The sequence below is a fragment of the Anabrus simplex genome, chromosome 1, assembly GCF_040414725.1.
Source record: "Anabrus simplex isolate iqAnaSimp1 chromosome 1, ASM4041472v1, whole genome shotgun sequence".
NCBI classification, from domain to species: Eukaryota; Metazoa; Arthropoda; class Insecta; order Orthoptera; family Tettigoniidae; genus Anabrus; species Anabrus simplex.
In genome coordinates this window covers 1,405,248,593-1,405,276,180 of record NC_090265.1, presented here as the reverse complement: position 1 = coordinate 1,405,276,180, position 27,588 = coordinate 1,405,248,593, and the positions used below count along the sequence as shown (strand labels likewise).

Below are 27,588 nucleotides of genomic sequence, written 5' to 3'. Positions count from 1 at the left end.
GATAATGAAGGACCTTGAAATTAGAGATGCAAACTGGTGTCGCATACATGAGCAGCATCTGTGGATGGATAGAACAAACTGGAGGAGGCTCGTACACAATTGCACCCGGCTTGCTGGAGCGAAGAAATGATAATGATGATGATGATAACATACTGAGCGAAGCTAACTGCTGAAACAAAAGTTTTATATTACTCTCACCATTGCCACACTACAATGGATTTCACCACCATAAATACTTCCCCTCCAACCATTCCTATCTTGTCTGCACGATAAACACTCCAGTTCTGACAGAAAATTTATGCATCCCAATATAACTTTATAGCCATAATTCAACTCCTATTACAATATCTGGTATATATATTAAACTACTTAATTCTATTCCTTTCCTTACAACACTCCTACAGTTTAACACCAACAACTTTTGTATCTTTTGTAAATACGTTATCTTTGTTATCACAGGTAACTTAAATTTCAGTACTTCGGCAATATTTATCACTCCCACAAACCCACACCATCGGTTCATTTAAATCCTCAATCGCCTTTGTGCTGAATTTTATGATTATGCAAAAAAACACAGTATTATTAATTAAGAAGGCAAAGTCTCAAGAGAAGTACATATATTCGAAAGGCCATCTGAGATTAAGGCAGCTATGAACATCTTTTAGTCCGCCAGCAGCAATGATTGTGCCTAAAGGGAAAGAAAAAGGGGCCAGTTTGAGTGTAGCATGTATGTCCAACCATTGTACAGTTTCTCTATGGGTAAGGTATGAAGTGAGATTAATCTTGGTAGCGAGTTTTTAAGACCGGATGCCCTTCCTGACATCATCCTCATCAGAGGGGTTAATGAGATGAAATAAATAATGTGATTTATATTATAGTAGGAAGGGAGAGGGTGAAACCAGGAGCCAGCACATAGCCAACTCCAGTTCGAATAGCACCAAGAGGTCTACTCGTGGCTTATGTCTCCATCCGACGGACGAATCGTCATCAATGTCATATGCCCTCGTTCCGTATGAACACGGAGGAGAGGTCTAGAATTGAACCCAGGCTTTTAGCACACAATCTAGTGAACAGAAATTGCATACCAGCACCTCTCCTGCCCTGCCGGACAAGATTCTGATGGTGAATTGTTTTTGACCACCAGGACTCGAACCGGCTAACCACGGTGTCAGACCATACATACTTCATGCCTAAATAATAATGGCCACCAGATGGCTCACCGTTTTGAGTGTAGTAATAGTAATTAATTAACAGATTGGACAACTTCTACCTGATAATTTTAAGGTAATTTCTATGTGAGATATTAAACAGAAATGATTTTTATGGTTCGTTTAATGATTGATTTGTTCAAACAACAACAACAACAACTTTTTTTTTTCCATTGCCTTTCGTATCCCATAAGTAGCTGACCAAAGTTGGAGATCCTAAGTAAAGGAAAGAGAGGAAATCTGGCAAATGTTATTGGAGTACCAGACTCAAGTGGAGCTCTGAACTCTCTGAAAAGGTGCAAGTTGGTATGATTATTAAAGGACACTCACCTGTTCAGCAGCAATATCTTTGATTCCATGTACCTCTCTAGCGTGATATTCGACATCAGTAGATGACAACAGTAGCTGGTCACAAATATCACATTGTCTGTCATCTAGATTTTGTAGATCAGCCAAGAATGTTCGATAAATTGATGACAAACTATTATCAATTGGCTCAACTTGGCCATTCTGCCACACACTTGTTAAGAGTGGAACTACACGATTAGCACCGGTGATACGACGGAAACCCCCAGGCACTGATTTAATAATTTCTATGTGAGTAACTTGATTAGAATTAATTTTAAGACATTTTTCAACACTGGGTGGTTGAATGATTTCATTGTTGGAAATGTACTGTGTTATCTTATATTTTTCTTCAGGTAAATTTACTACAACATTCTGGGATAATAATGGATATAATGTTGCTGTTTTCTGGACATTATCAATTGCAATATTGTCACTTTTATCCACTATATCTTCCAAAACGGAGGGTGCTGTCTTTGAAGCAAGACTGCTTAACATTATGAATCCTGTCTGATTTTCCATTACCGTAGGCCTACTGATGTTGAACACACAGAACTGAGAATGGGATTCTAAAGAATTCTGTAAGCAGGAGCAAGATTAGGAATTAGATTATAAAATCCATATCATAGATATCGGAGTAATAGGCTTCATGTAAATAACGTTTTGTTGAAAGAATATTGCGAAATGGAAAACAATGAACATTATTAACTTTTCAATTTCCATAACCTAGTCAAGGTGAGGAACACATGGGAACTTCATGTTTGCAGTACGCCATAAACATTTCAATTATATAAAGCTTAATCAAATTCCCAAGATTTCTGAAGAAACAGAGAAACGTCTGTTTGACACTTAGAAAGTTTGCACGTAATAAACTCTAAACGGAAACAACAATTCCACAAATTAACTACACAATCTGACAGCTGTTGACAGCCATTCTGTTCGTCGGTCGTCGCTGATCTTTGGATTGGGTCGTCATTGTAGCCAAGTTAAACGGAGTAATTGTGATAAATACCAACGGTATTTCAGAGACATTGTAAAGAATATATACTTTATACAGTGCTAAAGAATGATAATCATAATAGAAATTTGTTGAACGTCAATATTGACGGTATGTAAATTAATATGTTTATAAAATTTTAGTTTTAGTTATCATAACGAACTTGGTTAGCTGGTAGTTGGTCACTCTGGAATACCTCATTGAACAAACGACAAACCATGCCAGATATTTGTCTTTGCTGCGTAATACAATCCTTGACGTTAGGCAGTCGCGCAGTCTGGTTTGCTGCTGTTAGTTGCATGCTTGGTCGTATACCTAGACGGTGTAATTGTTGTGTGTTTTGTGTGTGTGATTGAGTTGTAGTAGCCAATTAATAGTGCTCACTGCCCATATCATTTAATGAACAATGTCAAATAAATTCGAAGCGTAAGTGTGACTTAGAGCAAGTAACTGTTTGTTCCATCCTAGGTTATTGACGACGATTTTGTTCCAGCGTAGCATGGAGAGAATGTTTTTGATCTAGTGACTGTACGTTTTGAAGAACACAGTTTTAGCTGTGTTTGATTTTCTTGTTAAATATTAGCTTGATTGCACTCCGATATTATTTATGCTTGTAAGCCGCGTTCACAATTGCTTATTGAAATAATTCAACCACGATATTCTGATGATAGGAGTCGTGTACGAGAAATTGATTGATAACATCTTCGAGGATGAAGACCATGACTCCATTTGAAAGGATTTTACCCCACTTGTGATTTTAAGAAAGTGGGCGGACCGGGCGAATTGACTATCCGGTTAGGGCCGCAGAGCTGTGAGCTTGCATCCGGGAGATAGTGGGTTCGAACCCCACTGTCGGCAGCCCTGAAGATGGTTTTCCGTGGTTTCCCATTCTCACACCAGGAAAATGCTGGGGCTGTACCTTAATTAAGGCCACGGCCGCTTCCTTCCCAATCCTAGGCCTTTCCTATCCCATCGTCGCCATAAGACGTATCTGTATCGGTGCGACGTAAAGCCAATTATATAAAGAAAGAAAGAAAGTGGGCGGGGAACGTTTAAGTTAAATTTAGAAACCTGAAGAGGGCTAATCACATCAGTCGGAGTTGGGCAAATGTGACAGACTATATTGTCCTATTTTCTGTCTATGGTTTGTCTTGTTACTATGGTAGGCCTATATTACTTGCTTATATGGACTTCCGGTTTTTTTAATTATTGTAGCAATGCATGTGGATGTTTGGTGAAAGGAAGAATATATCCCAATCTATAGCCAGGTAGAGCATAAGAACATTTGAATTCCGAATCAGCTCTGCAGTCTGCCACGTTGACCCAAGTAAAACAGATTTTCATTGTTACATGCTATGTAGAAGCAACATTTTACATTTGCGAGATTAAATCTGAGGGTTACATGCTCTATGAGGTCCTCAAATCTTGTTGTTCGTTAGTGTTCGCCATGGCTAATGACAGTATCCGCTGTGATACATGTGAAAATGAAAACCCATAGCCTATTTCCAGTCATTCGACCTGGTCAGGGATGGAATGAAGCCCCGATATAGCGGCGAGGATAGGAATTGTGCCGGCTGCCGAAGCCTGTCACACTCCCCTGGGGCAATGATTAATGACTGACAAATGAAATGATATTGGAGAGTGTTGCTGAAATGCAAGATGACTGGGAAAACCGGAGTACCCGGAGAAAAACCTGTCCTGCCTCCTCTTTGTCCAGCTCAAATCTCACATGGAGTGACCGGGATTCGAACCACGGAACCCAGTGATGAGAGGCCGACACGCTGCTGCCTGAGCCACGGAGGCTTTGTGGTACATGTATAGGCCTACTATATAATTTCCTTCAACTTAGAATTGCTGCCCAATCACCTTCTACCTCAGATGTAATAATCCTGTTATTTGTCTTAAGAAACAATCACCATTAAATGAGATACCTTTGCTCTCTGTTTGTTCAGTGGTAGAGAACTCGTGAACATAAGCTATGATCTCTCCGATGTCTAAAAGGTACAAGAAGCAGTAAACTCTGTTCTTGTGCCATTTCCTTCAAGGCCAATTAGACGTTGGTTGACTTTGGAGTTACCGTACAGAGTATTGAGGTTATAGGACCTAATGCTTGTGGCATCTGCAGAAAACCATACGGCCTCAGTCACCAGACTTGTCAACATGTGTATTTTATTTATAGGAATAGTTGAAGGGTAGAGAGCACAAACAGAATCCCCACACTATTGAGGAACTCGAGCGTAAAATCAGGACTTTCATCTGTAGGATCAGCACCATGGAATTAGCACACGTAGGCCTACAGATACAAACCTCTTTTGTACATATTAAAGAAGTGTTTGGATGCTAATGGAAGGCATTTCCAGCACTTACTGTGTTTAGTACAGACACTCTGTTAGTTTATAGGCCTATTGTATTAATTTAGATGAGTTTGGTTTCAGACCAGGGAGATGGTGGTGGAGGTGGTGGTGATTATTGTTTTAAGAGGAAGTACAACTAGGCAACCATCCTCTATATAACACTAATCAGAGGGAAAAATGAAAGGGGTCCGACACTTCGAAAAATGAAGATATCGGCCAAAGGAAGGCAAGGGCCACGAAGGGCGTGAAAGTGAAAGACTCCCTAGCCCTCGCATACCTAATAGCGTTGGGGTTGGAAAAGAACAAGAGTTGACCAAGAGAGGTCGGATAAGATAGATGAAAGTGAGGAGCCTGGCACAAGTAAGTGGAAGCAATGCCAGGACTCAGCTAAGGGCCCCGTGGTCGCCAACCCACGCTCCAAAGTTCAGAGCCCCTGAGGCCCCTTTTAGTCGCCTCTTACGACAGGCAGGGGATACCGTGAGTGTTACTCTACTGCCCCCACCCACAGGGGGATCAGACCAGGGAGATGAGGTGGACCAGAATTTTTTTGCCAAAAACTGTACTACCATCACCTTGCATCACTTTTGTTCATACAGCCTTGCTGACAAGATTGGAAAAAAAAAAATAAATTTGGTGTTGCATAATATCAGTTAAAAGTCATTACCTATATTATGATAAGAATTGCTAAGGCCTAATAAAGTAACAACATGTTACTGTATATCACTTGCAATAAGAAACAGTAAAGACTTGACTCAATATACAATGAATATCTGAAAGATGCAGCACCGATACTCGTAAAAACATGGACCGCTCTGATGAATGAATGCTTGTGACAGGGAAGAATCCCAGACTCTCGGAGAAGATCAAGAATTAAAATGTTGTAGGCCTATAAAGGGAAAGGCAACTCTGGTGATCCTAATGCATATAGAGGCATTGCTTTGGAAAATACTCTCTTCAGACTTATGATGAAGATATAGTACGCAAACCTTTTGTTAAGCCCAAGTTTCCTGTTCAGCACTATGGAGCTCAGGGATCAAGAAAAGGTTTGCGTACTATACTTACTACTAGACTGACACAACTGGTAGGCGAGAAAATACTGGAAGAACAATTCGGCTTCCGTAAGCAGATATAGACATTGCAAGCTGTCAAGTAAACTTACTTGCTAGACATAATCCAGGACACTTTAAGATTTCCTAAACAGAAGGTATACGCAGTCTCTTCTTAGACTTCACTAAAGCTTTTGACCGAATCAATAGAATCATACTGGTGAGAAAGCTCACAGAAATGATTGGTCTGGAACACCACTGCATCATAAGATTGATTAAGGATATTCTGCATAACAACCAGGTAGAAATAGGTAACAGCTTAACCAGATCTGACCCAATTGATCAAACAAACTGAGTACTCCTAGGTGACCCTCTAAGCCCTCTTCTATTTAACGTCGCTACTGCAGATGTAGCACATGTCTTACATCCTCAGAAAGTAAGTCATCCTATATGCTGATGATATGGTCTTGACCTCAAAATCAAAAGAGGATCTTCAGGAAAACTTGAATCAATTAGCAATATGGGCCCAAAACAACGATCTTGAATAAACCTTAAGAAAACAATGACAATGATCTTTAGAAAGGGCAGAAGAACAGCCAAGGATGACATTCTTTATCTCAGAGATGAGCCATTGATTCAAACCTGTCACTTCAAATACCTAGGAATATCTCTTCAGACGCAAGGGAAAATATTCACACATCACGTGAAAAACAAGGTGATATGTGCTATCAGGTCAGTGAATGACATTAGTCATCTCTGGGACATGTCTCTGCAATCGGCAATGAGACTCTTTAAAGCAAAAATTACACCTATCGCAACATATGGGTTTGATATAATATGGGATAATTTAAACAAAAGTAATCTGAAAGACTTAGAGAAAGTGAAAGCTATATTTTTAAAGAAACTGCTTTGCCTGTCATAATACACCTCTTCGAGGTTGACTTATGAACTAGCGGGAGAACCTTTCTTTATCGAAGAACTTCGACTGGATTGCCAGCTACCGTCCACAAGACAGTACAACGAGGTACTACAAGAACTACTAGCAGAAAAGGAGATCCCAATTTATTTCTACTCCACAATGGCCATGGCATCAACAGAATGGAAGGGCACTGCCTATGAACTGAGGCACACAGTGACCTATTTTGTGGTGCACGGTTTTCACCATAGGATTTGTGAAACAGAGGTGTTCCATGTGCCCACACCAGAGTACATTTGTAAATTATGTAAAATGACGTGATAGATATCACACTCTTGTGTGTTCTAAGAGGTTGTCGTCGATAACACAACTATGTAAATAGCTTTATATAATGCACATTGTGCATACTTATTCCTTAATAATAATAATAATAATAATAATTATGATGGTGTCAGTTTTCATCCACCGAGTAGTTACAGCTTGAAAGAGAGCTCTGCATTCGGGATATTAATTAAATTAAGAGGCACTCGAAAGAGCATTATTTAACCTAATACATAGAACTGAGTCATACAATGTCATTAATTTTCACTATAGTCTCTGATGGTTTTTGTTCTTTTCGCACATGTTATTAAGTGATAGCGGTCACACTTCCCATTACACAATGAGCATACACAGTCTTCGTTAGGTTGATGAAACCTGTATGTTAGGCAGATCTTTTGATGAAAGACATGAACTGCAAGTCTAGTTAACGCATGTCTTTGGTCTTGCCCAGTCTCGTCCATTGCCGATCTATCATTTCACTCGTGCGATAGAATTCAAGGTCAATCTTATTTTTCTTCCTCTGCTGTAATTTAAGATGGTTCGGGGTATGGTGGACTGGTCTCACAGTCAGCTGTCCTCAGAATGGTTTTCCGTGGTTTCCCATTCTCCTTACTAGGGCAAATGCTGGGATAGTTCCCTTTATAGGCTATGGCTGCTCATTTTCACCTCACTTCAAATCACCGCTACACATCTCCTTGGCCTAAGAGAGGGCGTCACTGTCTTAAGAGGCCCGCTGTACCCCTTCAGGGAATGGAATGAAAGCTTAAAAGAAAATGTTCATTCCCTACATTTTCCGGAGCTAATTACCTTGTGAGTTACTCTTAAATCTACGATCATCACAGTCATCCTACATATTTTAATACAATATGCTGGGGAAGTAAAACAATTATGTAAATACGGTGGGAAGAACCTCATTACAAGATATTAGAATCATTCCGTATTGGTGGTTTTCACTTTACAAAGTAAAAATTTAATGTATCCTCCTATTCAATACATAACATAATTCCATCATTAGATGGAGTAATAAAATTCAAATATGTTTTGACTCGTTTGAGCCATCTTCAGTGAAATAAGGGGAGTTAAAGTTATTTACATAATACAAGCTAAAAATGTGCTGAAACATAATGAAGGAACAAATCAAAAACAATACAATACAACAATACAAACGCTGATGAATTTTAAATTTTAGAATAGCAGTGTTCTAAATTTCTTCTCAGTTTAGCGGTCCCATTCTCGATGATTGTTTCCAATGTTGGCTAGGTGTGTTAGCCTTATTTTAAATGGTTGGGAGGGCAGCGACAAAATTGAGAAGTAGAAACTCGACCATACGGGAAACAAGTTCCACTATCGTCACAGACAGTTTACCATGCACCTGTTAGCTTCTCTAACACAGCTTCTCAATTTTGTCGCTGCCCTCCCGACCATTTAAAATAATCTAATGGGAATAGCATACAGTGTTATAAAATAATTTATAACATTTTATTATTCTTAGAACATACAATGACAAGGTTACAAAAACAATGCATAAAGTGTACACAAATTTTACAAAATTAGGCAAGACTTAATTAAAAACATGATCCGTAAACATTAACTTACAACCTAAACCTAAAAATATAGCACCAATTGTCTTAAAACTTTGTATATACGTCCTCTTGACAAGAGTCTTCTGAATCTAAAAGCGTTGAATAATATGTGAGCAGATTATTTTTTTTTTTCTATTTGCTTTATATTACATGTTATAAACCTCATTTTAGGTCCGTATTGAAAATTTTACAGTTCAACAATAATAAAGGTGTTTTAATTTGTTCCACCTATTCAATACTTATATTTTCACTTATAGTGGTTACATAAATAGATTCTTAGTTACATGGGACATGTTTCGCCCTCAATTAAGGGCATCTTCAGCCTAAACACAATCGTCAACAATACAACTAAATTAAAAGTGGAAGTACAAGAACAAATTAAAGGCCCATCGGACACTGTTACTCCCACGGTAGTTAACTTGACCAAGGTAAAATTTACGGAAGGAGAGAATGACCTACTTTAAAGGGGTCCAAAACACAATTGGCCTAATAAAGACAGAGAAATAAACATCATTAACACATATCAAAACTCCCACATGATGTACAAGACGAAGTATGGAGTTAAAGAAGAGGTTACCCAGATTGGCTAAAGAAATTTATACCAATTTTGATCCCAAACAACAGAAAACAATAAAAAACATGAAATCGAAAATTGAAGATAACAATATTATAGTAACCAAGGCTGACAAGGGGGGGTGCGATCGTTTTGATGGATAAAGATACATATATCAAGAAAACTGAAGAATTTTTTGATAATAACAAATACGCATTAGTAACTAAAAATCCGTTAGCTAAAATTCAACGCAACTTAAAGGCCTTACTTAAAAGATCCACATCTCTCTTTACTGAACAAGAACAATTAAAACTTGTCAATATGAATCCTAGGCTACTGGAAACTAGAGCTTTGCCCAAAATACATAAAAAACATATTCCGATTCGTCCGATTATCAATTGCCGAAATTCTCCCATGTATAAAGTCTCCAAATACATTCATAATTTTTTGAAAAGACATTACACTTTTAATAATAAACAACCATTAAGAAATTCCATTGACTTGTGTGACATTTTGCTTAAATTTGGCGTGCGTCCAAACCAGATGATGTGTTCGTATGACGTAGTGAATATGTTCCCGAATATTCTGACAGATAAAACTGTTAATATCATTCATGATAATATTTGTAAACACAGTAATCTTAGTAAAATGGAAGTAGAAGAATTCACTAGATTGTTAAATTTCGTATTAGACAATAATTACTTCTCATTTAACAATAATATTTATAAACAGAATGGATTAGCAATGGGTGACCCAATATCGGGCATCCTTGCTGACATATTTATGGATTCAATCGAACACAATGAAATAATAGCAAAAATTAAAGGAATTGATTTATGGTTGAGATATGTAGGTGATACATTTGTAATCATAAACAAAGATGTCACTAATACATACATACATACATACATTATCATTATAGACTGTTATGCCTTTCAGCGTTCAGTCTGCAAGCCTCTGAGAATTTACTAAACGTCGCCACAATCCTCAATTTGCAACTAGTGTTGTGGCCTCATTTAGTTCTATACCTCTTATCTTTAAATCGTTAGAAACAGAGTCTAACCATCGTCGTCTTGGTCTCCCTCTACTTCTCTTACCCTCCATAACAGAGTCCATTATTCTCCTAGGTAACCTATCCTCCTCCATTCGCCTCACATGACCCCACCACCGAAGCCAGTTTATGCGTACAGCTTCATCCATCGAGTTCATTCTTAAATTAGCCCTTATCTCCTCATTCCGAGTTCCCTCCTGCCATTGTTCCCACCTCTTCGTATCAGCAATCATTCTTGCTACTTTCATGTCTGTTACTTCTAACTTATGAATAAGATATCCTGAGTCCACCCAGCTTTCGCTCCCATAAAGCAAAGTTGGTCTGAAAACAGACCGATGTAAAGATAGTTTTGTCTGGGAGCTGACTTCCTTCTTACAGAATACTGCTGATCGCAACTGCGAGCTCACTGCATTAGCTTTACTACACCTTGATTCAATCTCACTTACTATATTACCATCCTGGGAAAACACATAACCTAAATACTTGAAATTATCGACCTGTTCTAGCTTTGTATCACCAATCTGACATTCAATTCTGTTGGATTTCTTACCTACTGACATCAATTTAGTCTTCGAGAGGCTAATTTTCATACCATACTCATTGCATCTATTTTCAAGTTCCAAGATGTTAGACTGCAGGCTTTCGGCACAGTCTGCCATTAAGACCAAGTCGTCAGCATAGGCCAGGCTGCTTACTACATTTCCACCTAACTGAATCCCTCCCTGCCATTTTATAACTTTCAGCAGATGATCCATGTAAACTACAAACAGCAAAGGTGAAAGATTACAGCCTTGTCTAACTCCTGTAAGTACCCTGAACCAAGAACTCATTCTACCATTAATTCTCACTGAAGCCCAATTGTCAACATAAATGCCTTTGATTGCTTTTAATAATCTACCTTTAATTCCATAGTCCCCCAGTATAGCGAACATCTTTTCCCTCGGTACCCTGTCATATGCTTTCTCTAGATCTACGAAACATAAACACAACTGCCTATTCCTCTCGTAGCATTTTTCAGTTATCTGGCGCATACTGAAAATCTGATCCTGACAGCCTCTCTGTGGTCTGAAACCACACTGGTTTTCATCCAACTTCCTCTCAACGACTGATCGCACCCTCCCTTCCAAGATGCCTGTGAATACTTTGCCTGGTATACTAATCAATGAGATACCTCGATAGTTGTTGCAATCCTTCCTGTTCCCTTGCTTATAGATAGGTGCAATTACTGCTTTTGTCCAATCTGAAGGTACCTTACCAACACTCCACGCTAATTTGACTACTCTATGAAGCCATTTCATCCCTGCCTTCCCACTATACTTCACCATTTCAGGTCTAATTTCATCTATTCCTGCTGCCTTATGACAATGGAGTTTATTTACTATCCTTTCCACTTCCTCAAGCATAATTTCACCAACATCATTTTCCTCCTCCCCACGAGCTTGACTGTTTGCAACACCACTATGATGATTTCCTTTTACATTGAGAAGATGTTCAAAATATTCCCTCCACCTCTCCAGTGATTCCCTGGGATCTGTTATGAGTTCACCTGAATTACTCAAAACACTGTTCATTTCCTTTTTCCCTCCCTTCCTAAGATTCTTTATTACTGTCCAGAAAGGTTTCCCTGCTGCTTGACCTAGCCTTTCCAGGTTATTCCCAAAATCTTCCCATGACTTCTTTTTGGATTCAACAACTATTTGTTTCGCTCTGTTTCTTTCATCTGCGTACACATCCCTGTCTGCCTCGGCCCTTGTTTGGAGACATTTCTGATAAGCCTTCTTTTTACGTTTACAGGCTGCTCTCACTTCATCATTCCACCAAGATGTTCGCCTTTTCTCATCTTTACACACAGTTGTTCCTAAGCATTCCCTTGTTGTTTCTACTACAGCATCCCTGTATGCCACCCATTCACTTTCTATATCCTGAACCTGCTTACTGTCTACTGTTCGAAACTTCTCACTAATCATATCCATGTACTTCTGTCTAATTTCCTCTTCCTGGAGATTTTCTACCCTTATTCGTTTGCAGACAGATTTCACTTTCTCTACCCTAGGCCTAGAGGTACTTAGTTCACTACAGATCAGATAATGGTCTGTATCATCGAAAAATCCGCGAAAAACTCGTACATTCCTAAAAGATTTCCTGAATTCAAAGTCTGTTAAGATATAGTCTATTATGGATCTGGTACCCCTAGCCTCCCATGTGTAGCGGTGAATAGCCTTATGCTTGAAGAATGTATTTGTAACAGCTAAACCCATACTAGCACAGAAGTCCAGCAAACGCTTCCCATTCCCATTAGCTTCCATATCTTCCCCACATTTACCAATCACCCTTTCGTATCCTTCAGTTCTATTCCCAACTCTCGCATTGAAATCGCCCATTAGCACTATTCTATCCTTGCTGTTGACCCTGACCACGACGTCACTCAATGCTTTATAAAACTTGTCAACTTCATCCTCATCTGCACCCTCACATGGTGAATACACGGACACAATTCTTGTCCTAATTCCTCCCACTGACAAATCTACCCACATCATTCGCTCACTTACGTGCCTAACAGAAACTATGTTGCGTGCAATGGTATTCCTGATAAAGAGCCCTACCCCAGACTCTGCCCTTCCCTTTCTAACACCCGTCAAGTACACTTTATAATCTCCTATCTCTTCCTCCTTATCTCCCCTTACCCGAATATCACTTACTCCTAGCACATCCAGATGCATCCTCTTTGCTGACTCAGCAAGTTCTACCTTCTTTCTTCCATAAGCCCCATTAATATTGATAGCTCCCCATCGAATTCCATTTCGTTCGCCAAGTTGTTTCCAAGGAGTCCCCCGCCTGTCAGATGGGAGTGGAACTCCATTACTCCCATAGGTCCGAGGCTTGCTTAAAGTGTTCTGAGCTCGGTAAATTCATGAAGCAGGATGCTGCCCTACTTGCATATAGTCCAAGTGAGGATCTCTCCTCTAACGGGTTATGGACCACCGGTGAATTGTGTAGTCCTGGCCGCCTGAGCACAAGGAGGGCCACGACTCAGAATATGTCCGAGATGCCCACTCCCATTCCATAGCAACTGGTATCCCGACTCTCAGGACCACTTACTAGGCCACCTAGCCGTTGCCCATGGTTCACGAACTAGGACGTGACTACAGTAACCCACAAACATGAACCATTGTCACTAATAGTCAAGAAATAAAATTAATGAAATCGAACCTAATTTGAAATTCACGAAAGAGGACGAAGTCGATAATTCATTGAATTTTCTAGATATAACAGTTACGCGTAAGGTTAACATTTTTGATTTCCAAATACACTGACTGACAGAGCAAATGCAACACCAAGAAGGAGTGGTTCGAAAGGGATGAAAGTTGGGGAAAAAACAGAGACGGCACGGACGAATAATTGATGTTTATTTCAAACCGATATGCAGGTTACACAATGCGCACGGCATCGACTCAGTAGGATGTAGGACCACCGCGAGCGGCGATGCACGCAGAAACATGTCGAGGTACAGAGTCAATAAGAGTGCGGATGGCGTCCTGAGGGATGGTTCTCCATTCTCTGTCAACCATTTGCCACAGTTGGTCGTCCGTACGAGGCTGGGGCAGAGTTTGCAAACGGCGTCCAATGAGATCCCACACGTGTTCGATTGGTGAGAGATCCGGAGAGTACGCTGGCCACGGAAGCATCTGTACACCTCGTAGAGCCTGTTGGGAGATGCGAGCAGTGTGTGGGCGGGCATTATCCTGCTGAAACAGAGCATTGGGCAGCCCCTGAAGGTACGGGAGTGCCACCGGCCGCAGCACATGCTGCACGTAGCGGTGGGCATTTAACGTGCCTTGAATACGCACCAGAGGTGGCGTGGAATCATACGCAATAGCGCCCCAAACCATGATGCCGCGTTGTCTAGCGGTAGGGCGCTCCACAGTTACTGCCGGATTTGACCTTTCTCCACGCCGACGCCACACTCGTCTGCGGTGACTATCACTGACAGAACAGAAGCGTGACTCATCGGAGAACACGACGTTCCGCCATTCCCTCATCCAAGTCGCTCTAGCCCGGCACCATGCCAGGCGTGCACGTCTATGCTGTGGAGTCAATGGTAGTCTTCTGAGCGGACGCCGGGAGTGCAGGCCTCCTTCAATCAATCGACGGGAAATTGTTCTGGTCGATATTGGAACAGCCAGGGTGTCTTGCAAATGCTGAAGAATGGCGGTTGACGTGGCGTGCGGGGCTGCCACCGCTTGGCGGCGGATGCGCCGATCCTCGTGTGCTGACGTCACTCGGGCTGCGCCTGGACCCCTCGCACGTGCCACATGTCCCTGCGCCAACCATCTTCGCCACAGGCGCTGCACCGTGGACACATCCCTATGGGTATCAACTGCGATTTGACGAAGCGACCAACCTGCCCTTCTCAGCCCGTCCACCATACCCCTCGTAAAGTCGTATGTCTGCTGGAAATGCCTCCGTTGACGGCGGCCTGGCATTCTTAGCTATACACGTGTCCTGTGGCACACGACAACACGTTCTACAATGACTGTCGGCTGAGAAATCACAGTACGAAGTGGGCCATTCGCCAACGCCATGTTCCATTTATCGTTCGCTACGTGCGCAGCACAGCGGCGCATTTCACATCATGAGCATACCTCAGTGACGTCAGTCTACCCTGCAATTGGCATAAAGTTCTGACCTCTCCTTCTTGGTGTTGCATTTGCTCTGTCAGTCAGTGTATTTAGAAAACCGATACAGTCATCTCCAACTATAAACAATTCTTCTTTACACCTGAGTTCACATAAACAAGCGTCCTTTCACAGTCTGATTTATAGAGCACTTAGAATCCCTCTATCTCCCAAGAATTTGAAGAAAGAATTAAATTATATTAGATACCTCGCTAAACAAAATGGTTTCAAAATAGAAATGATTAACAAATTAATCAATAAAATTAAGAACAAGTTATCTACAAATCTGATACCAGAAAAGACCAAAAAAACTGAGTATGCTACATTCACTTTTAATAATCCAACTATACACCAGATTACTAACGTATTCAAGAAACATAATTTTAATATAGCTTTTAGAACTACTAATACTAACCAGTCCATATTCTTTAATCATAAAAAAGTTAATTATGATAAAAATCGTTATTTGGGATCGGGAGTATACAGATTCAAATGTACTCAGTGTAATTTTTCATATGTTTGACAGACTGGGAGAAGTTTTATGACAAGATACATGGAACATGTTTACGCAGAAAAACATAGGAAATACTCAGCGATGAGTTTGCATATGAGGGAGACTGGTCACAGATTTGAATCCATAGAGAAAGACTTAGCGATAATTAGAAACATACAAAAAGGGAGAATGCTGAATGAATTAGAAAATTTATACATCTATTTAGATCAGACGTACAATAAGCAACAGAATCTTAATGAAACCACGGATAATAAAACTATGTTACATGAATTAATGCCGAAATTATTAAAGTCAGTTAGTTCGAATAAATTTAGGATACCTAAGTTTAGTATATTTAATTCTTCAAACTCTAATACTCCTCCCATACCCACAGATATTAGGCCTACTTCCAGCAATACGGTTGACTCCGCCCCTTTGTCAGCCTCGTCACAATTGACTCCACCCATACTCTCCTCCCTTCCGCACTCCCCTATTCCTTCCCCTCCGAGTTCACTGCCGCCTCTGCAGCACAGTTATAACACCAGACTCAGAGCCAACAGACGGGCAGCAACCAACACAACAGTAGATAACAAATAACAACTTCCACATACATGTAAGTCCTCATCTGTTTCAATTTTATGTAAACCGAATTCTCTCCGTACGTTCAATTTCTTATTTCTTCTTTTCCTTCTCTTACAGAAAACATTATTTCTGCATCTACTGACATTTTCTGGCATGGTTTCAGCCATTTTTATTACCTACCGCTGCTAAGGGCCACTTACAATTTTTCAACAGATGCTTCTGTCCCACTTGCTGACGATTTTAATCAGCGGCCTTTGAAAGATTGTATTCATGACAATCAAGTTTATGCTTGTGTTCATGCCCTCATGTCGTTGGCTTTATATTATTACCACTTTGGTTTTCCACTAATATTTTATATGAACTGTTTTTAATTAGAATTTTAATAGAAGTTGTTTTAGTCTCCGACAAGATTATAGTTTAATCAGAAGACAGTTTTCCATTAGCATCTTTATATATTGTATCACTTTTCACATTTTTATGTTCCGAATTTTAATAACTGACAAAATTTTTAACTTCCACTTTTAATTTAGTTGTATTGTTGATGATTGTGTTTAGGCTGAAGATGCCCTTAATTGAGGGCGAAACATGTCCCATGTAACTAAGAATCTATTTATGTAACCAGTATAAGCAAAAATATAAGCATTGAATAGGTGGAACAAATTAAAACACCTTTATTATTGTTGAACTATTTGCTTTACGTCGCACTGACACAGATAGGTCTTATGGTGACGATGGGATAGGAAAGGCCTAGGAGTTGGAAGGAAGCGGCTGTGGCCTTAATTATGGTACAGCCCCGGCATTTGCCTGGTGTGAAAATGGGAAACCACGGAAAACCATCTTCAAGGCTACCGACAGTGGGACTCGAACCCACTATCTCCCGATTACTGTATACTGGCCGCACTTAAGCAAGCTCAATAGCTGCAGATTAAATTGAGCCGAGGACAAAAACTAATATCTCACTATCACAAAAGTCCAAGAGCATATTTCCTATTTGTATAAAAGATTATCTTGGTGAACATTCACTGAGTCTTGAAGTAACAGTTGCAAATATTAAGAAAACATTTTACTATAGGTTAAAAAGGTCTGTCGTTGGAATAACGTAACCAGTCATAAGACATAACAACTTCTAGAACTAAAAAGAACATTCAGGAACTTCAAACACTGTTTTGCATAATAAAATAATAAAGTAATAAGAATAAAATTTAAAATAAGGCTAACACACTTAGCCAACATTGGAAACAACCATCGAGAACGGGACTGCTATATTGAGAAGAAATTGAGAACACTGCTATTCTAAAATTTGAAATTCATTGGTGTTTTTCCATCACGTTGTCACATACATTTCACCTGGCATGTTGTCTCCTCTCAAACTTGAATTCTCAAGCTTTTTCGCTCCCCTCCTAGCCATTTGTGGGGAGGGTGACTCTACAAAGGCAGATTGCAAGTTCTGAATTTTCAGCACAGTGATTTCGTCCTGTTTTTTGAATTGTATCAAACTGCAATTTTTAGAATAAGAGGTCTGCAACCTCACTATTAAGCACTTATTGTTCATTTCCGTCTGTATAATTTGTTTTCATTTCTTTTCTTCTTAGGTTTAACACACTTTTTAGATTCAATTGTATATAATACTAGTGGATCCATGCGCTGCTCCACAGCACTCCTTATAAATATGTCAGATAAATCATCTTGATATGCCTGTCGTAGTCATATTGTTTTTTCTGCCCGTTTCAATAATTTTATGAACATTTAATGCTGATAATATAGTTTATGGATTTTCCAAAAATAAAAAATGTGTTTATTTTTAAAGAAGATTCCAAGTACCAATTTTAACATCTGTAACATCTTCAGTTGTACGATCCCGCCCATGTGTGTGTCTTACCCTACAGTTTTCTTTTCCAAACATTAAGTCATAATATGTTTACCATACCGATTGGGAACAAACTTTGACTTAAATGGCATTCAGAGTGTCACAGTTCATCTCAGCTACCCCAAAGACTATGAATTCTCACTAATATTGTTTGGATTTTTAAGTTTCACCCCCTTCCTTTAGGGGTGCTAAGGGTTTTTTTGCCCCTATAGTAATTTTTCCAGATAAAAGCAGAAATAAGTTTTAAGGAACACATCATAATGTTCACATACTGTTGGGTAGGCAACCTGCTGATCGGACTTGTCTTGCGGTTTGCTTATCTTCCCCTATTTTATTTTTCACCCCTTAGTGCCGAATTACCAATCACGTTTCGTTCAAACCACTTCATAATCCCTCTCAGATGTAGTAAGAACAAACTGTGAAAATTTCAGCAAAATCGGTCCAGTGGTTTTTGTGTTTATTAGCTTCAAACATACAAACATCCAATTTATAAATAAATATATATATATATATATATAATATTTACCTTTTTTTTTCACTGACTATATCTCAACGAGTTATTTATTGCTCCATCTAATGATGGAAATGTTATACTGTATATTATATTGTTTTTTATTTCAGTCATGTCTCTTTTGTTTTTCATTTGTTCCTTCATTATGTTTTTAGCACATTTTTAGCTTGTATTTTGTAAACTACTTTAACCCTCCTTATTTCACTGAAGATGGCTCAAATGAGTCAAAACATATTTGAATTTTATTACTCCATCTAATGGTGTAATTACGTTATGTATTAAATTTTTCCTTTGTAAAGGGAAGAACCTCATGCAAAGGCTTACTGCTTTAACCCCTATACCTTCAGTCGATAGATTGATACGCAGCTGTGTAATAAATCAGCATACAGTACCTACAGCAGATGCAGGCTAATAGATATCATTACTATTGTATCTTGTGTATCACTTATATGCAAATTAATTTGAACAAGGCGCAGGAAGGTGTTCTCATAATAAAAGTCGTGGAAGCTACTGAAAATTAGTTGTGCAATTACAGAAAATTATACCTTTACCCATTTATGCCCAAATTATTTTTTTCTTCTGATATTGATAATTTGTATATATAAACACTTAATATGACCCAATATTTATGTACAAATGAACAAAGCCATATTTATTTGTTTACAACCCATATAAACACATGGGTCGTTAACGACAAGCTAAGCACTTGCTTGGGAACCAGGGAGAGAGGGTATTCTGAACATCAACCTTAGCAACAATTTATTTCTACAGACTTACAGTACACTTACCTTTAGAAATGATTATTATAATGACAAAAAAGCATTAATTGTCATTGTTCTGTTTAATTATAATAATATTTAGTACCCAAAACACGTAACTTCAGATTCCATAACTGACAGTGGAACTGGATTCCATTGTTGGATGCGCTTGTGAATGGTCGGCTGTTGAGAGTGCTCTTGCATTATTGTAGTGTAAAAAGTAGTTAAAACGTCGTGAAATTGTTTAATTTTGTGTGTGTGTGATCAATTTAGTGCTATTTATATATTGGTGTTTAGTGCTTGTTGGTAGAAATTGGGTTGAGGGGAGAATTTCTACCGTTGAGGGAAATTTTGGGAGCCATATTTCTGCCTTTGAAGGTAGGTTAGAATACCAGATTTCGACCGTCAAGGGAGATATGCAAGATATGAGAAAGAGCATCCTTCACGCGGTAGAAGATAGATTAACTCAAACAGGACCTTCAATCCCCTCAAACCTACCCGGCAATACAGGACACTTAGACCTGAAGGTGATTATAGAGAGCCATCCCGAATTCCACGGGCGAATGGAAAAGAACCCGACTAGCTTCATCGAGGGATCGGTCAGTCTGCTAGGGAGGACCAATCTACTGGAGGACATCTTCGTTCAACTCATCACACCGCGGTTGAAGGGGCAAGCCGCTACTTAACTTGAAGGGCTTAAATTTAAACTGAATGGACTTCGAATTCCTTGCTAGGTTTAATTCCGAAGGGGTGAAGAGCTCTGTGAAAAGGAAGCTACTGACTGAGGCACAACCCATTGGTATAAGAGCTAGTGCGTTCGTCCTCCAGAAGTACCAGCTCTTCAAGCAGCTGCACCTGGAGGCAAGCGAGAACAAGATCTTACCACACATCATAGAACTACTCCACGATAATATTGGACCCCTAGTGAAAGTATCACAACCGAGATCCTTTGATGATCTATGTAGAATCATTGCCCAGTTGGAAGAGGGAACACAAGAGCAAAGCAAAGGAAGATACCAGCTCGGTTAGGAAGTGCTACCAGTGTGGAAGAACGGGACACCTGAAGAACAAGTGCCCAACCTTGACGTTGGAAAACTAGGTCCGGCCCGTTCTGGATTGAGGGGGGAATGGGACCAGGAACAGGAATGCGCCACACAACAGACAAGCAACCCTGGTCAAGTAGGAGAGGGATTGGTCAGATTGTGATAGAACAGGTTAACCTCGCTCAGCTGTCATCTTGAGGATAGGCAACGAGAATTTTTCAGCCATACACGACAGCCATTAATTTGTCGGTGGGACTGTTGCCAGATTACTACTGCCTATGAAGTCTCACCATCTCGGAAGGGTATTGGGAGCAAAGGACGAGGTAACCTATGTCATCCAAAGACAGACTAACTAACCGCTAAATGCATGGAGCTGCATATTGTAATTGATGTTGCAGTGATTCAGAACCTAAAACCTGATATCATATTAGGTCATGACTTTCTGGTGGAATACAAGGTGAACATAGACTATGCAGCTCATGAAGTCTTTTTGGGAAAAGACAGACGTCTGAGGGTCACCTGCCACGATGAAGTCTCTGGACTCAAAAGGATGCGGAAGTCCAGTTAACGCATATTCAACCAAGTGAAAAAGAGGAGCTGAAACGCGCTTTAAAGGACTTTCCGGAAGTCATCACCAATAAAATAGGACGGACCACCACAGTAATACACACCATTGAATGCAGCATTTTCTCACACATCAAGCAAAGTCCATGTCCAATCAACCCGGATAAGCGCAAATTTGTCATTCAGAAGATTCAAGAGATGGAAAGGCAAGGTCTCATTGAACATTCTACATCGTGTTAGGCTTCACCTATTGTCCTACCGAAAAAGAAGAATGGGGTGTATCGACTGTGTGTGGACTTCCGCAGGTTGAACGAGAAGACCGTTAGTGACGCCTACTCCGTGCCTGACCTGAAAGTCTCGCTAAAACAACTAAGTGGGTCTAGGATTTTCAGCACGCTGGATCTCAACTCTGGATACTGGCATGTGGAGGTCGAGGAAAGTTCTTGACCACTGACCTGTTACATCGTAATTTTTTATATGTATAAACGATATAGTGCTATGAATTTGTAATGTCACCAAGGAGATGATGTTAATGTAGACAAAGACGAATTATCAGTAAAGTCCCAGTAAATGTATATCAGTGTGCAGTGGAATAGTAAGAGGGGCTCAGAAACAGAGGACCGTCAGGACCGATAAGTATAAGGGTGAAAGAAGACAATAGGGTTTTCAAAATAACATGGTTTTTTTTTTTTCTTTTCTAACCAGCAGAAAGATAACAATATATACTGTAGCAAAAACAATTTGGCAGGACTATAATTTTTTCATAAATATAAAAACTATACAGTAGAAATAGAGATTAATAAATGTTTGGCAAGATTGAGAAAACTGAATGTACAAATAAATGTATATTGTTAGATCATAAACAATAGAATAGACTACAAATTGAAAAACTGGACAATGAGAATGGAATGTAGAAATAGATATCAGTAAATTTATGATATACATGAATTCTCAAAACATGGCTGCTATTTAACAGGAGTATTAACTTGATGTAAGTTAATATATTTAAAACTTTTCGATGAATAATAGACCGAGCTCGATAGCTGCAGTCGCTTAAGTGCGGCCAGTATCCAGTAATCGGGAGATAGTGTGTTCGAGCCCCACTGCCGGCAACCCTGAAGATGGTTTTCCATGGCTTCCCATTTTCACACCAGGCAAATGCCGGGGCTGTACCTTAATTAAGGCCATGGCCGCTTCCTTCCACTTCCTAGGCATTTCCTATCCCATCGTCACCATAAGACATATCTGTGTCGGTGTGACGTAAAGCAAATAGCAAAAAAAATGAATAATAGATTTTGCAGATATAATAAGCAAGCCTAACAGCAACCCTAAGGGTGAACATCTGCTAAATAAATGCACTGATGGATAAATACGTGACATAGAGGAAGGACATTATGAACAAGTCCAAGTACATTTTTAGAAAAAATAGCCTACAAGAAAATTCATTAAGATAAAACGTGAGAAAGAGTTGATCAAAGCGATCATAGCGCATACTTAGAATGTATGATGATTATAACAAGTTCCATAATAACATGAGTGTGCCGTAAAATGTAAAACATTAATTGGAAAGTAGTTCCAAGGGATCATAGTACATGCTTAGGATCACACGTTCCATAATAATACAATTACGCATAAAAATGTGAAATATGACAGGAAATCTTATACGAGATACAAAGCTAGTACAACCTATGGTAATAAGGGTCGGGATGGGAGAAATAGGATACCAAAGAACACAACGCGAAGTGTACTTCAGATAGAGGTTATGGTAGATGGCCATTCAGTTCTATGATTGCACATTGACATGAATAAAGGTAAGTTCTTAGCATAAATGTCTTGATTGTGCAGAAAGCCAACATCTCCCTCATCTGAATATGCACGTCCCTTCACAGTTTTAGACATTGACATGGATCTGAAGGACCTCAAACCTTTTAAGTCACCTGGTTTCGATGGCATCCATCCAGAATTTCTTATTCATTTGGGAGGATATGCTAAGAAGTGGTTGGCAGAGTTCTTTACTGACATCCTGCTGACTGGTCAACTTCCATTGGAGTTCAAGAAGGCAAAGATAATTTCTATTCTGAAACCTGGCAAACCCAGCAACAAGGTAGAAAGCTATTGACCCATCGCCCTTCTTAGTAGCTGCTGCAAACTTTTTGAAAAGTTGATATATAACAGAATAAGTAGCGCAATCCTAGAGCATATTCCAGTTGAACAGGCAGGCTTCAGACCAGGACGTAGCTGCTGTAACCAAGTATTGTCTCTTACATCCTTCATTGAGGCAGGATATCAAATGAAGCTGAAAACATCTGTAGCATTTGTTGATCTTACTGCTGCCTTTGACACTGTATGGAGGGAAGACCTTATCTACAAATTTCTTCGTATCATACCATGTAGAGAGATGGCTCAACTGATTAACAACATGTTAAGTGATCGGAAGTTCCAAGTAATCACTGGATGCAAGATAAGCAAGGAGAGGAAGCTAAACAACGGATTGCCCCAAGGATCAGTTCTCTCACCATTATTGTTCAACTTATATCTCTCTGACCTTCCTGACACTTCATCCAGAAAATGTCCGACTCGTTGGCTGAATGGTCAGCGTACTGGCCTTCGGTTCAGAGGGTCCCGGGTTCGATTCCCGGCCGGGTCGGGGATTTTAACCTTCATAGGTTAATTACAATGTCGCGGGGGCTGGGTGTTTGTGCTGTCCCCAACATCCCTGCAGCTCACACACCACACATAACACTATCCTCCACCACAATAACACGCAGTTACCTACACATGGCAGATGCCGCCCACCCTCACCGCAGGGTCTGCCTTACAAGGGCTGCACTCGGCTAGAAATAGCCACACGAAATTATTATATCCAGAAAATTCTGCTATGCCGACGACTTGGCTCTAGCTGTACAAGATCAGGTAATGGAGACGACTGAAGAGATTCTGACCAAAGACCTGTCTTTACTGGAAGATTACTTCAAAATCTGGAGACTCCAACCCAGTGCGAGTAAAACAGAAGTGTCTTGCTTTCATTTAAATAATCGTTTGGCGAACGTGAAACTTAATGTTAGTTTCAGAGGGAGAATTCTTCGTCATAACTGGAACCCAAAATACCTTGGTGTCATCTTGGACCGTACATTATCCTTCAAACAACACCTCCTGAACTTAGCACAAAAGTTGAAGTCTCGAAATAACATCCTTCATAAACTGTGTGGAACTACCTGGGGATCTTCAGCCCTGGGTTTGGTGTATTCAAGTGCCGAGTATTGTGCACCTGTTTGGATGAACAGTCATCATACAAGGCTTGTTGACACCCAGCTTAATACCACAATGCGTATCATATCTGGCGCAATCACATCTACTCCAGTTCATTGGCTTCCACTGCTAACTGGTATAATGCCACCTGATCTACGCCGATCTAATGCCCTTATGAAGGAATTTCACAAGATCTTAAGAAATCCTAGTCTACCCGTGAATAGTGACCTGCCACTTCTGAATCTTAACAGACTAAAATCACGCCATCCAACTCTGCTTGATGCCTCTAACATGGATGCCAAGGATTTTAAATCTCTTGATGAGTGGAAAAGTAGATGGGAAGCAGCAACGGATGTGCGCCTTCATACCTTCTTCTCAGGTCCCAGACTTCCAAGTGGATCCCACCTACCACGCAAGACCTGGACTGCCCTGAATAGAATCAGAACAGGACATGGTCGGTGCAGAGCCGCTCTCCATAAGTGGAAAAAGCTACCTAATCCAGACTGTGACTGCGGAGCTCCACACCAGACTGTTCGTCATATCGTCAGGGAATGTAGGATTCGAGCCTATCACGGTGATGAGGATGACTTCCTGCTGCTAACTCTGGATGCTGCACGCTGGATCGAAGAATTAGACATTCAGTTGTGAAGCACGAGTTGCTTTGTTTCTCAGCTGTAAATATGTATATTACTGATTATGTCTGTATAAGCCATACGCTAAATAATAATGTGCAGAAAGCGCAGATCACTCCCCGAACTCCCGCCTAGATGCCCGTAGAAAAGAAAGGTTAACAATAAAATTTGAATAAGAAGGTCTCCACATCTCTCACCTCAGGGTAGCAGCAACGAAGTGATGGGCAGAGAAAATCTCATGCCTTGACGAGGTCTTGTGCTCTTTTCCAGTTCTCAATTCCACCTGCCAAAATAGGCAGCGTGGCGAGAATATATAGGTGGAGAGATCATTCTAGAGAATGTCTTGTGACAAACAGCTGAGCAGGTATGACGTCAGCGCAGGAAACAGATGAGCATCAAACATGGCGACCAGACAAATATCAGCGGGAGGGAGTGGAGGATTAAACGCGAAAACATATGCAGAGTAGAGATGAAAAGGTAAGTTCACCAAAACTGTAAAGTCAGTATATATAGCACACAAGGTAGGATGGCACAGACCGCCTTCATGACACCGAGAGGATTGTACCAGTTTGGAGTAATGCCTTTCGGATTGAAGAATGCTCCTGGTACCTTCATGCAACTGATGGATAAGGTATTGTCAGGATATGTTGGAGATTTCTGCCAAGTGTATCTCGACGACATTTTAATTCACAGCAAGAATTTTCAAGAACACATTGTACATTTGAGGAAAGTGTTGGAACGACTGAAGATTCATGGACTGACTTGCCAACTGGACAACTGCCACTTCGCCCAGTACCATGCAAATATCTTGGCCATGTCCTAACATCTCAAGGCTTAGAAAGGTAACCGGAGAAGAGTCGAACTATCACAGAAACTGACCGCCCGCAGACCAAGCGACAAGTATGTCAGTTCCTTTGCTTGTGTGGATGGTGTAGCATCTTCGTGCCACACTTTGAAGAGAAGGCAATACCACTCACCGATCTACTTCATAACAACCTCCCATTCCGATGGACCAGCAAGAAATGGGCAGCATTTCAAGGCATTAAAACTGCAATATGCAACGCTCCCGATGTAGCGCATCCCGACCCTCAACGGAAGATGTGCCTGCAAATGGACGCCAGCGACTCCGGCCTAGGAGCAGTGTTATTCCAGGAGAGGAGTGACGGTGGAACGGACATTGAGTATGCCAGCAGAAAAAATCTATCTTCCACCGAACAGCGCTACTGCACTGCCGAGAAGGAAGCTTTAGCCGTGGTGTGGGGCATGGGCAAATTCAGAGGCTACTTGGAGGGAAGGAAGTTCCAGCTCTACACTGATAACGCCACTCTCAAATGGTTGAACTCGGTATCTAGCTCAAAATCTAAATTGGTGCGATGGGCTCTATTAGCCGCAGAATTTGATTTTGATGTGTGTCTCGTCCCAGGATCGATAGACATAGGAGCAGAGAGTTTATCTAGGCACCAGGCGATGGAACGTGAAACTAGAAGCACCATTATCAAGAGGGAGTTCCCACGAAAACGCCAGAGTGAGCCCAAGGAACCTGTCCGTATGACCATCAAGAACGAACTTGATCTGGAAGTAATTAAACAATAGCAAGAACAAGAAAAGCCCTGTAGGACCATGATGTAGTGCATTAGGAGACGGAACTCGGATAGTCGACTTGTCCCGAGGAAATTCAGGATGTGCTACAAGAACTTCCGAGTTGACGGAGGACTCTTAATGTACAGATCGCACCTCTCCAACATGCCTGCAGTAGTGGCGATCCTTAGACAGCACACGATGGACATCCTCGAAGTTCCATGACAGCACAGAACCTGGACATCCAGGAGGTGAAGAGACATACCAGTCTATCCGACTGATATTCTTCTGGTCAACATGCGAAAAGACATCCTGGACTGCGAAGGGGTGCTACATCTGTGCCTGCACCACGGCGAGCAAGAGGAAGGCACTTTCCATTCAACGAGGGTCCTTGCCCTAGAACACCACGACGTAAAACAGGACTCCTAGTAATCATTGACCTCTTCGCAAGATTGATTAAGTCCTTTCCGATACCAGAAGCCACGTGATAAAATTCATTCTTGGGTCCATATTGAAAGTATTTGTATTAAATAACACTAGAATGTTTGTGTTGTTCTCCCACCTATTCAATACAATACAATCTTAAAAGTTAGGACCTTTTCTTTATCAAAATATTAGCATAAAATTAATACATTAGATGGTACATGTTTCGCCTATCAATTGTAGGCATCATCAGCCATATTTTACCGTATGAATAGATTAGGTACCTGATTGGGAATGACTTATGGATACTGTTAAAAACTATATCTTGTAAAATGGATTGGAGATCGTTAGACAACTAATACAAAATAAAATGTGGTATACTATTACTTAACAATATTGTGTTAATATTTGAATCTAAAAGGGTGACATTCATTTGAAGATTACAACACTGATATTAAAAGATATTATAATAAAGATAAAAATCAGAAAGCACATTCCATTTGATTGTCAAAGGGCGTGTTATTAAAAAACTTGAAGAAAGTTGAGAATTGGCAGTTGTAGAGTAGAGAAGTTCTTTTTTTAAGATGATAATATTAGTTGAAATGCTGGTGCCATAGGCTATATTGAAGTTTGTGTAGACGTCATTAGGCCATCTTCTTTGAAGTAGTGATAGGTAATGTAAATTCTTCAAAATTTATAAGTATATAAATAGAAACTTCAAGAACCAACGACCACTACCAAGGAGAAGCAAGCTTTGGCTGAGAAGAGGCCAAGGCCAAGGCTCAAGATGTCGGAAGAGACCCAGATTTTCCTACCAGGCCAACATGTACTGTGACAT

At 40.3% G+C, this 27,588-nt stretch overlaps 2 protein-coding genes across 7 annotated transcripts in view; one reads left to right on the top strand and one right to left on the bottom strand.

Annotated features, from left to right (window-relative positions):
* LOC136858371 (zinc finger protein 594) overlaps window positions 1–2,489 on the bottom strand; it is a 393,129-nt gene extending 390,640 nt beyond the window's left edge. For 4 of the 6 annotated variants that reach the window (XM_067137863.2, XM_067137860.2, XM_067137864.2 and 1 more), the window contains exon 1: window positions 1,539–2,489. In XM_067137863.2, the coding sequence (XP_066993964.2) occupies window positions 1,539–2,075 (537 nt within the window). In that variant the 5' untranslated portion in view covers window positions 2,076–2,489. The remainder of the gene's footprint in view (window positions 1–1,538) is intronic. The other 2 variants (XM_068225531.1, XM_067137861.2) reach the window with 2 other exon arrangements.
* A 320-nt stretch (window positions 2,490–2,809) lies between these two features.
* The window catches only part of eIF4EHP (eukaryotic translation initiation factor 4E homologous protein), a 149,543-nt gene continuing 124,764 nt past the window's right edge, over window positions 2,810–27,588 (top strand). Inside the window, exon 1 of the mRNA XM_067137858.2 lies at window positions 2,810–2,976. Coding sequence (XP_066993959.1) covers window positions 2,957–2,976 — 20 coding nt within the window. The 5' untranslated portion in view covers window positions 2,810–2,956. The remainder of the gene's footprint in view (window positions 2,977–27,588) is intronic.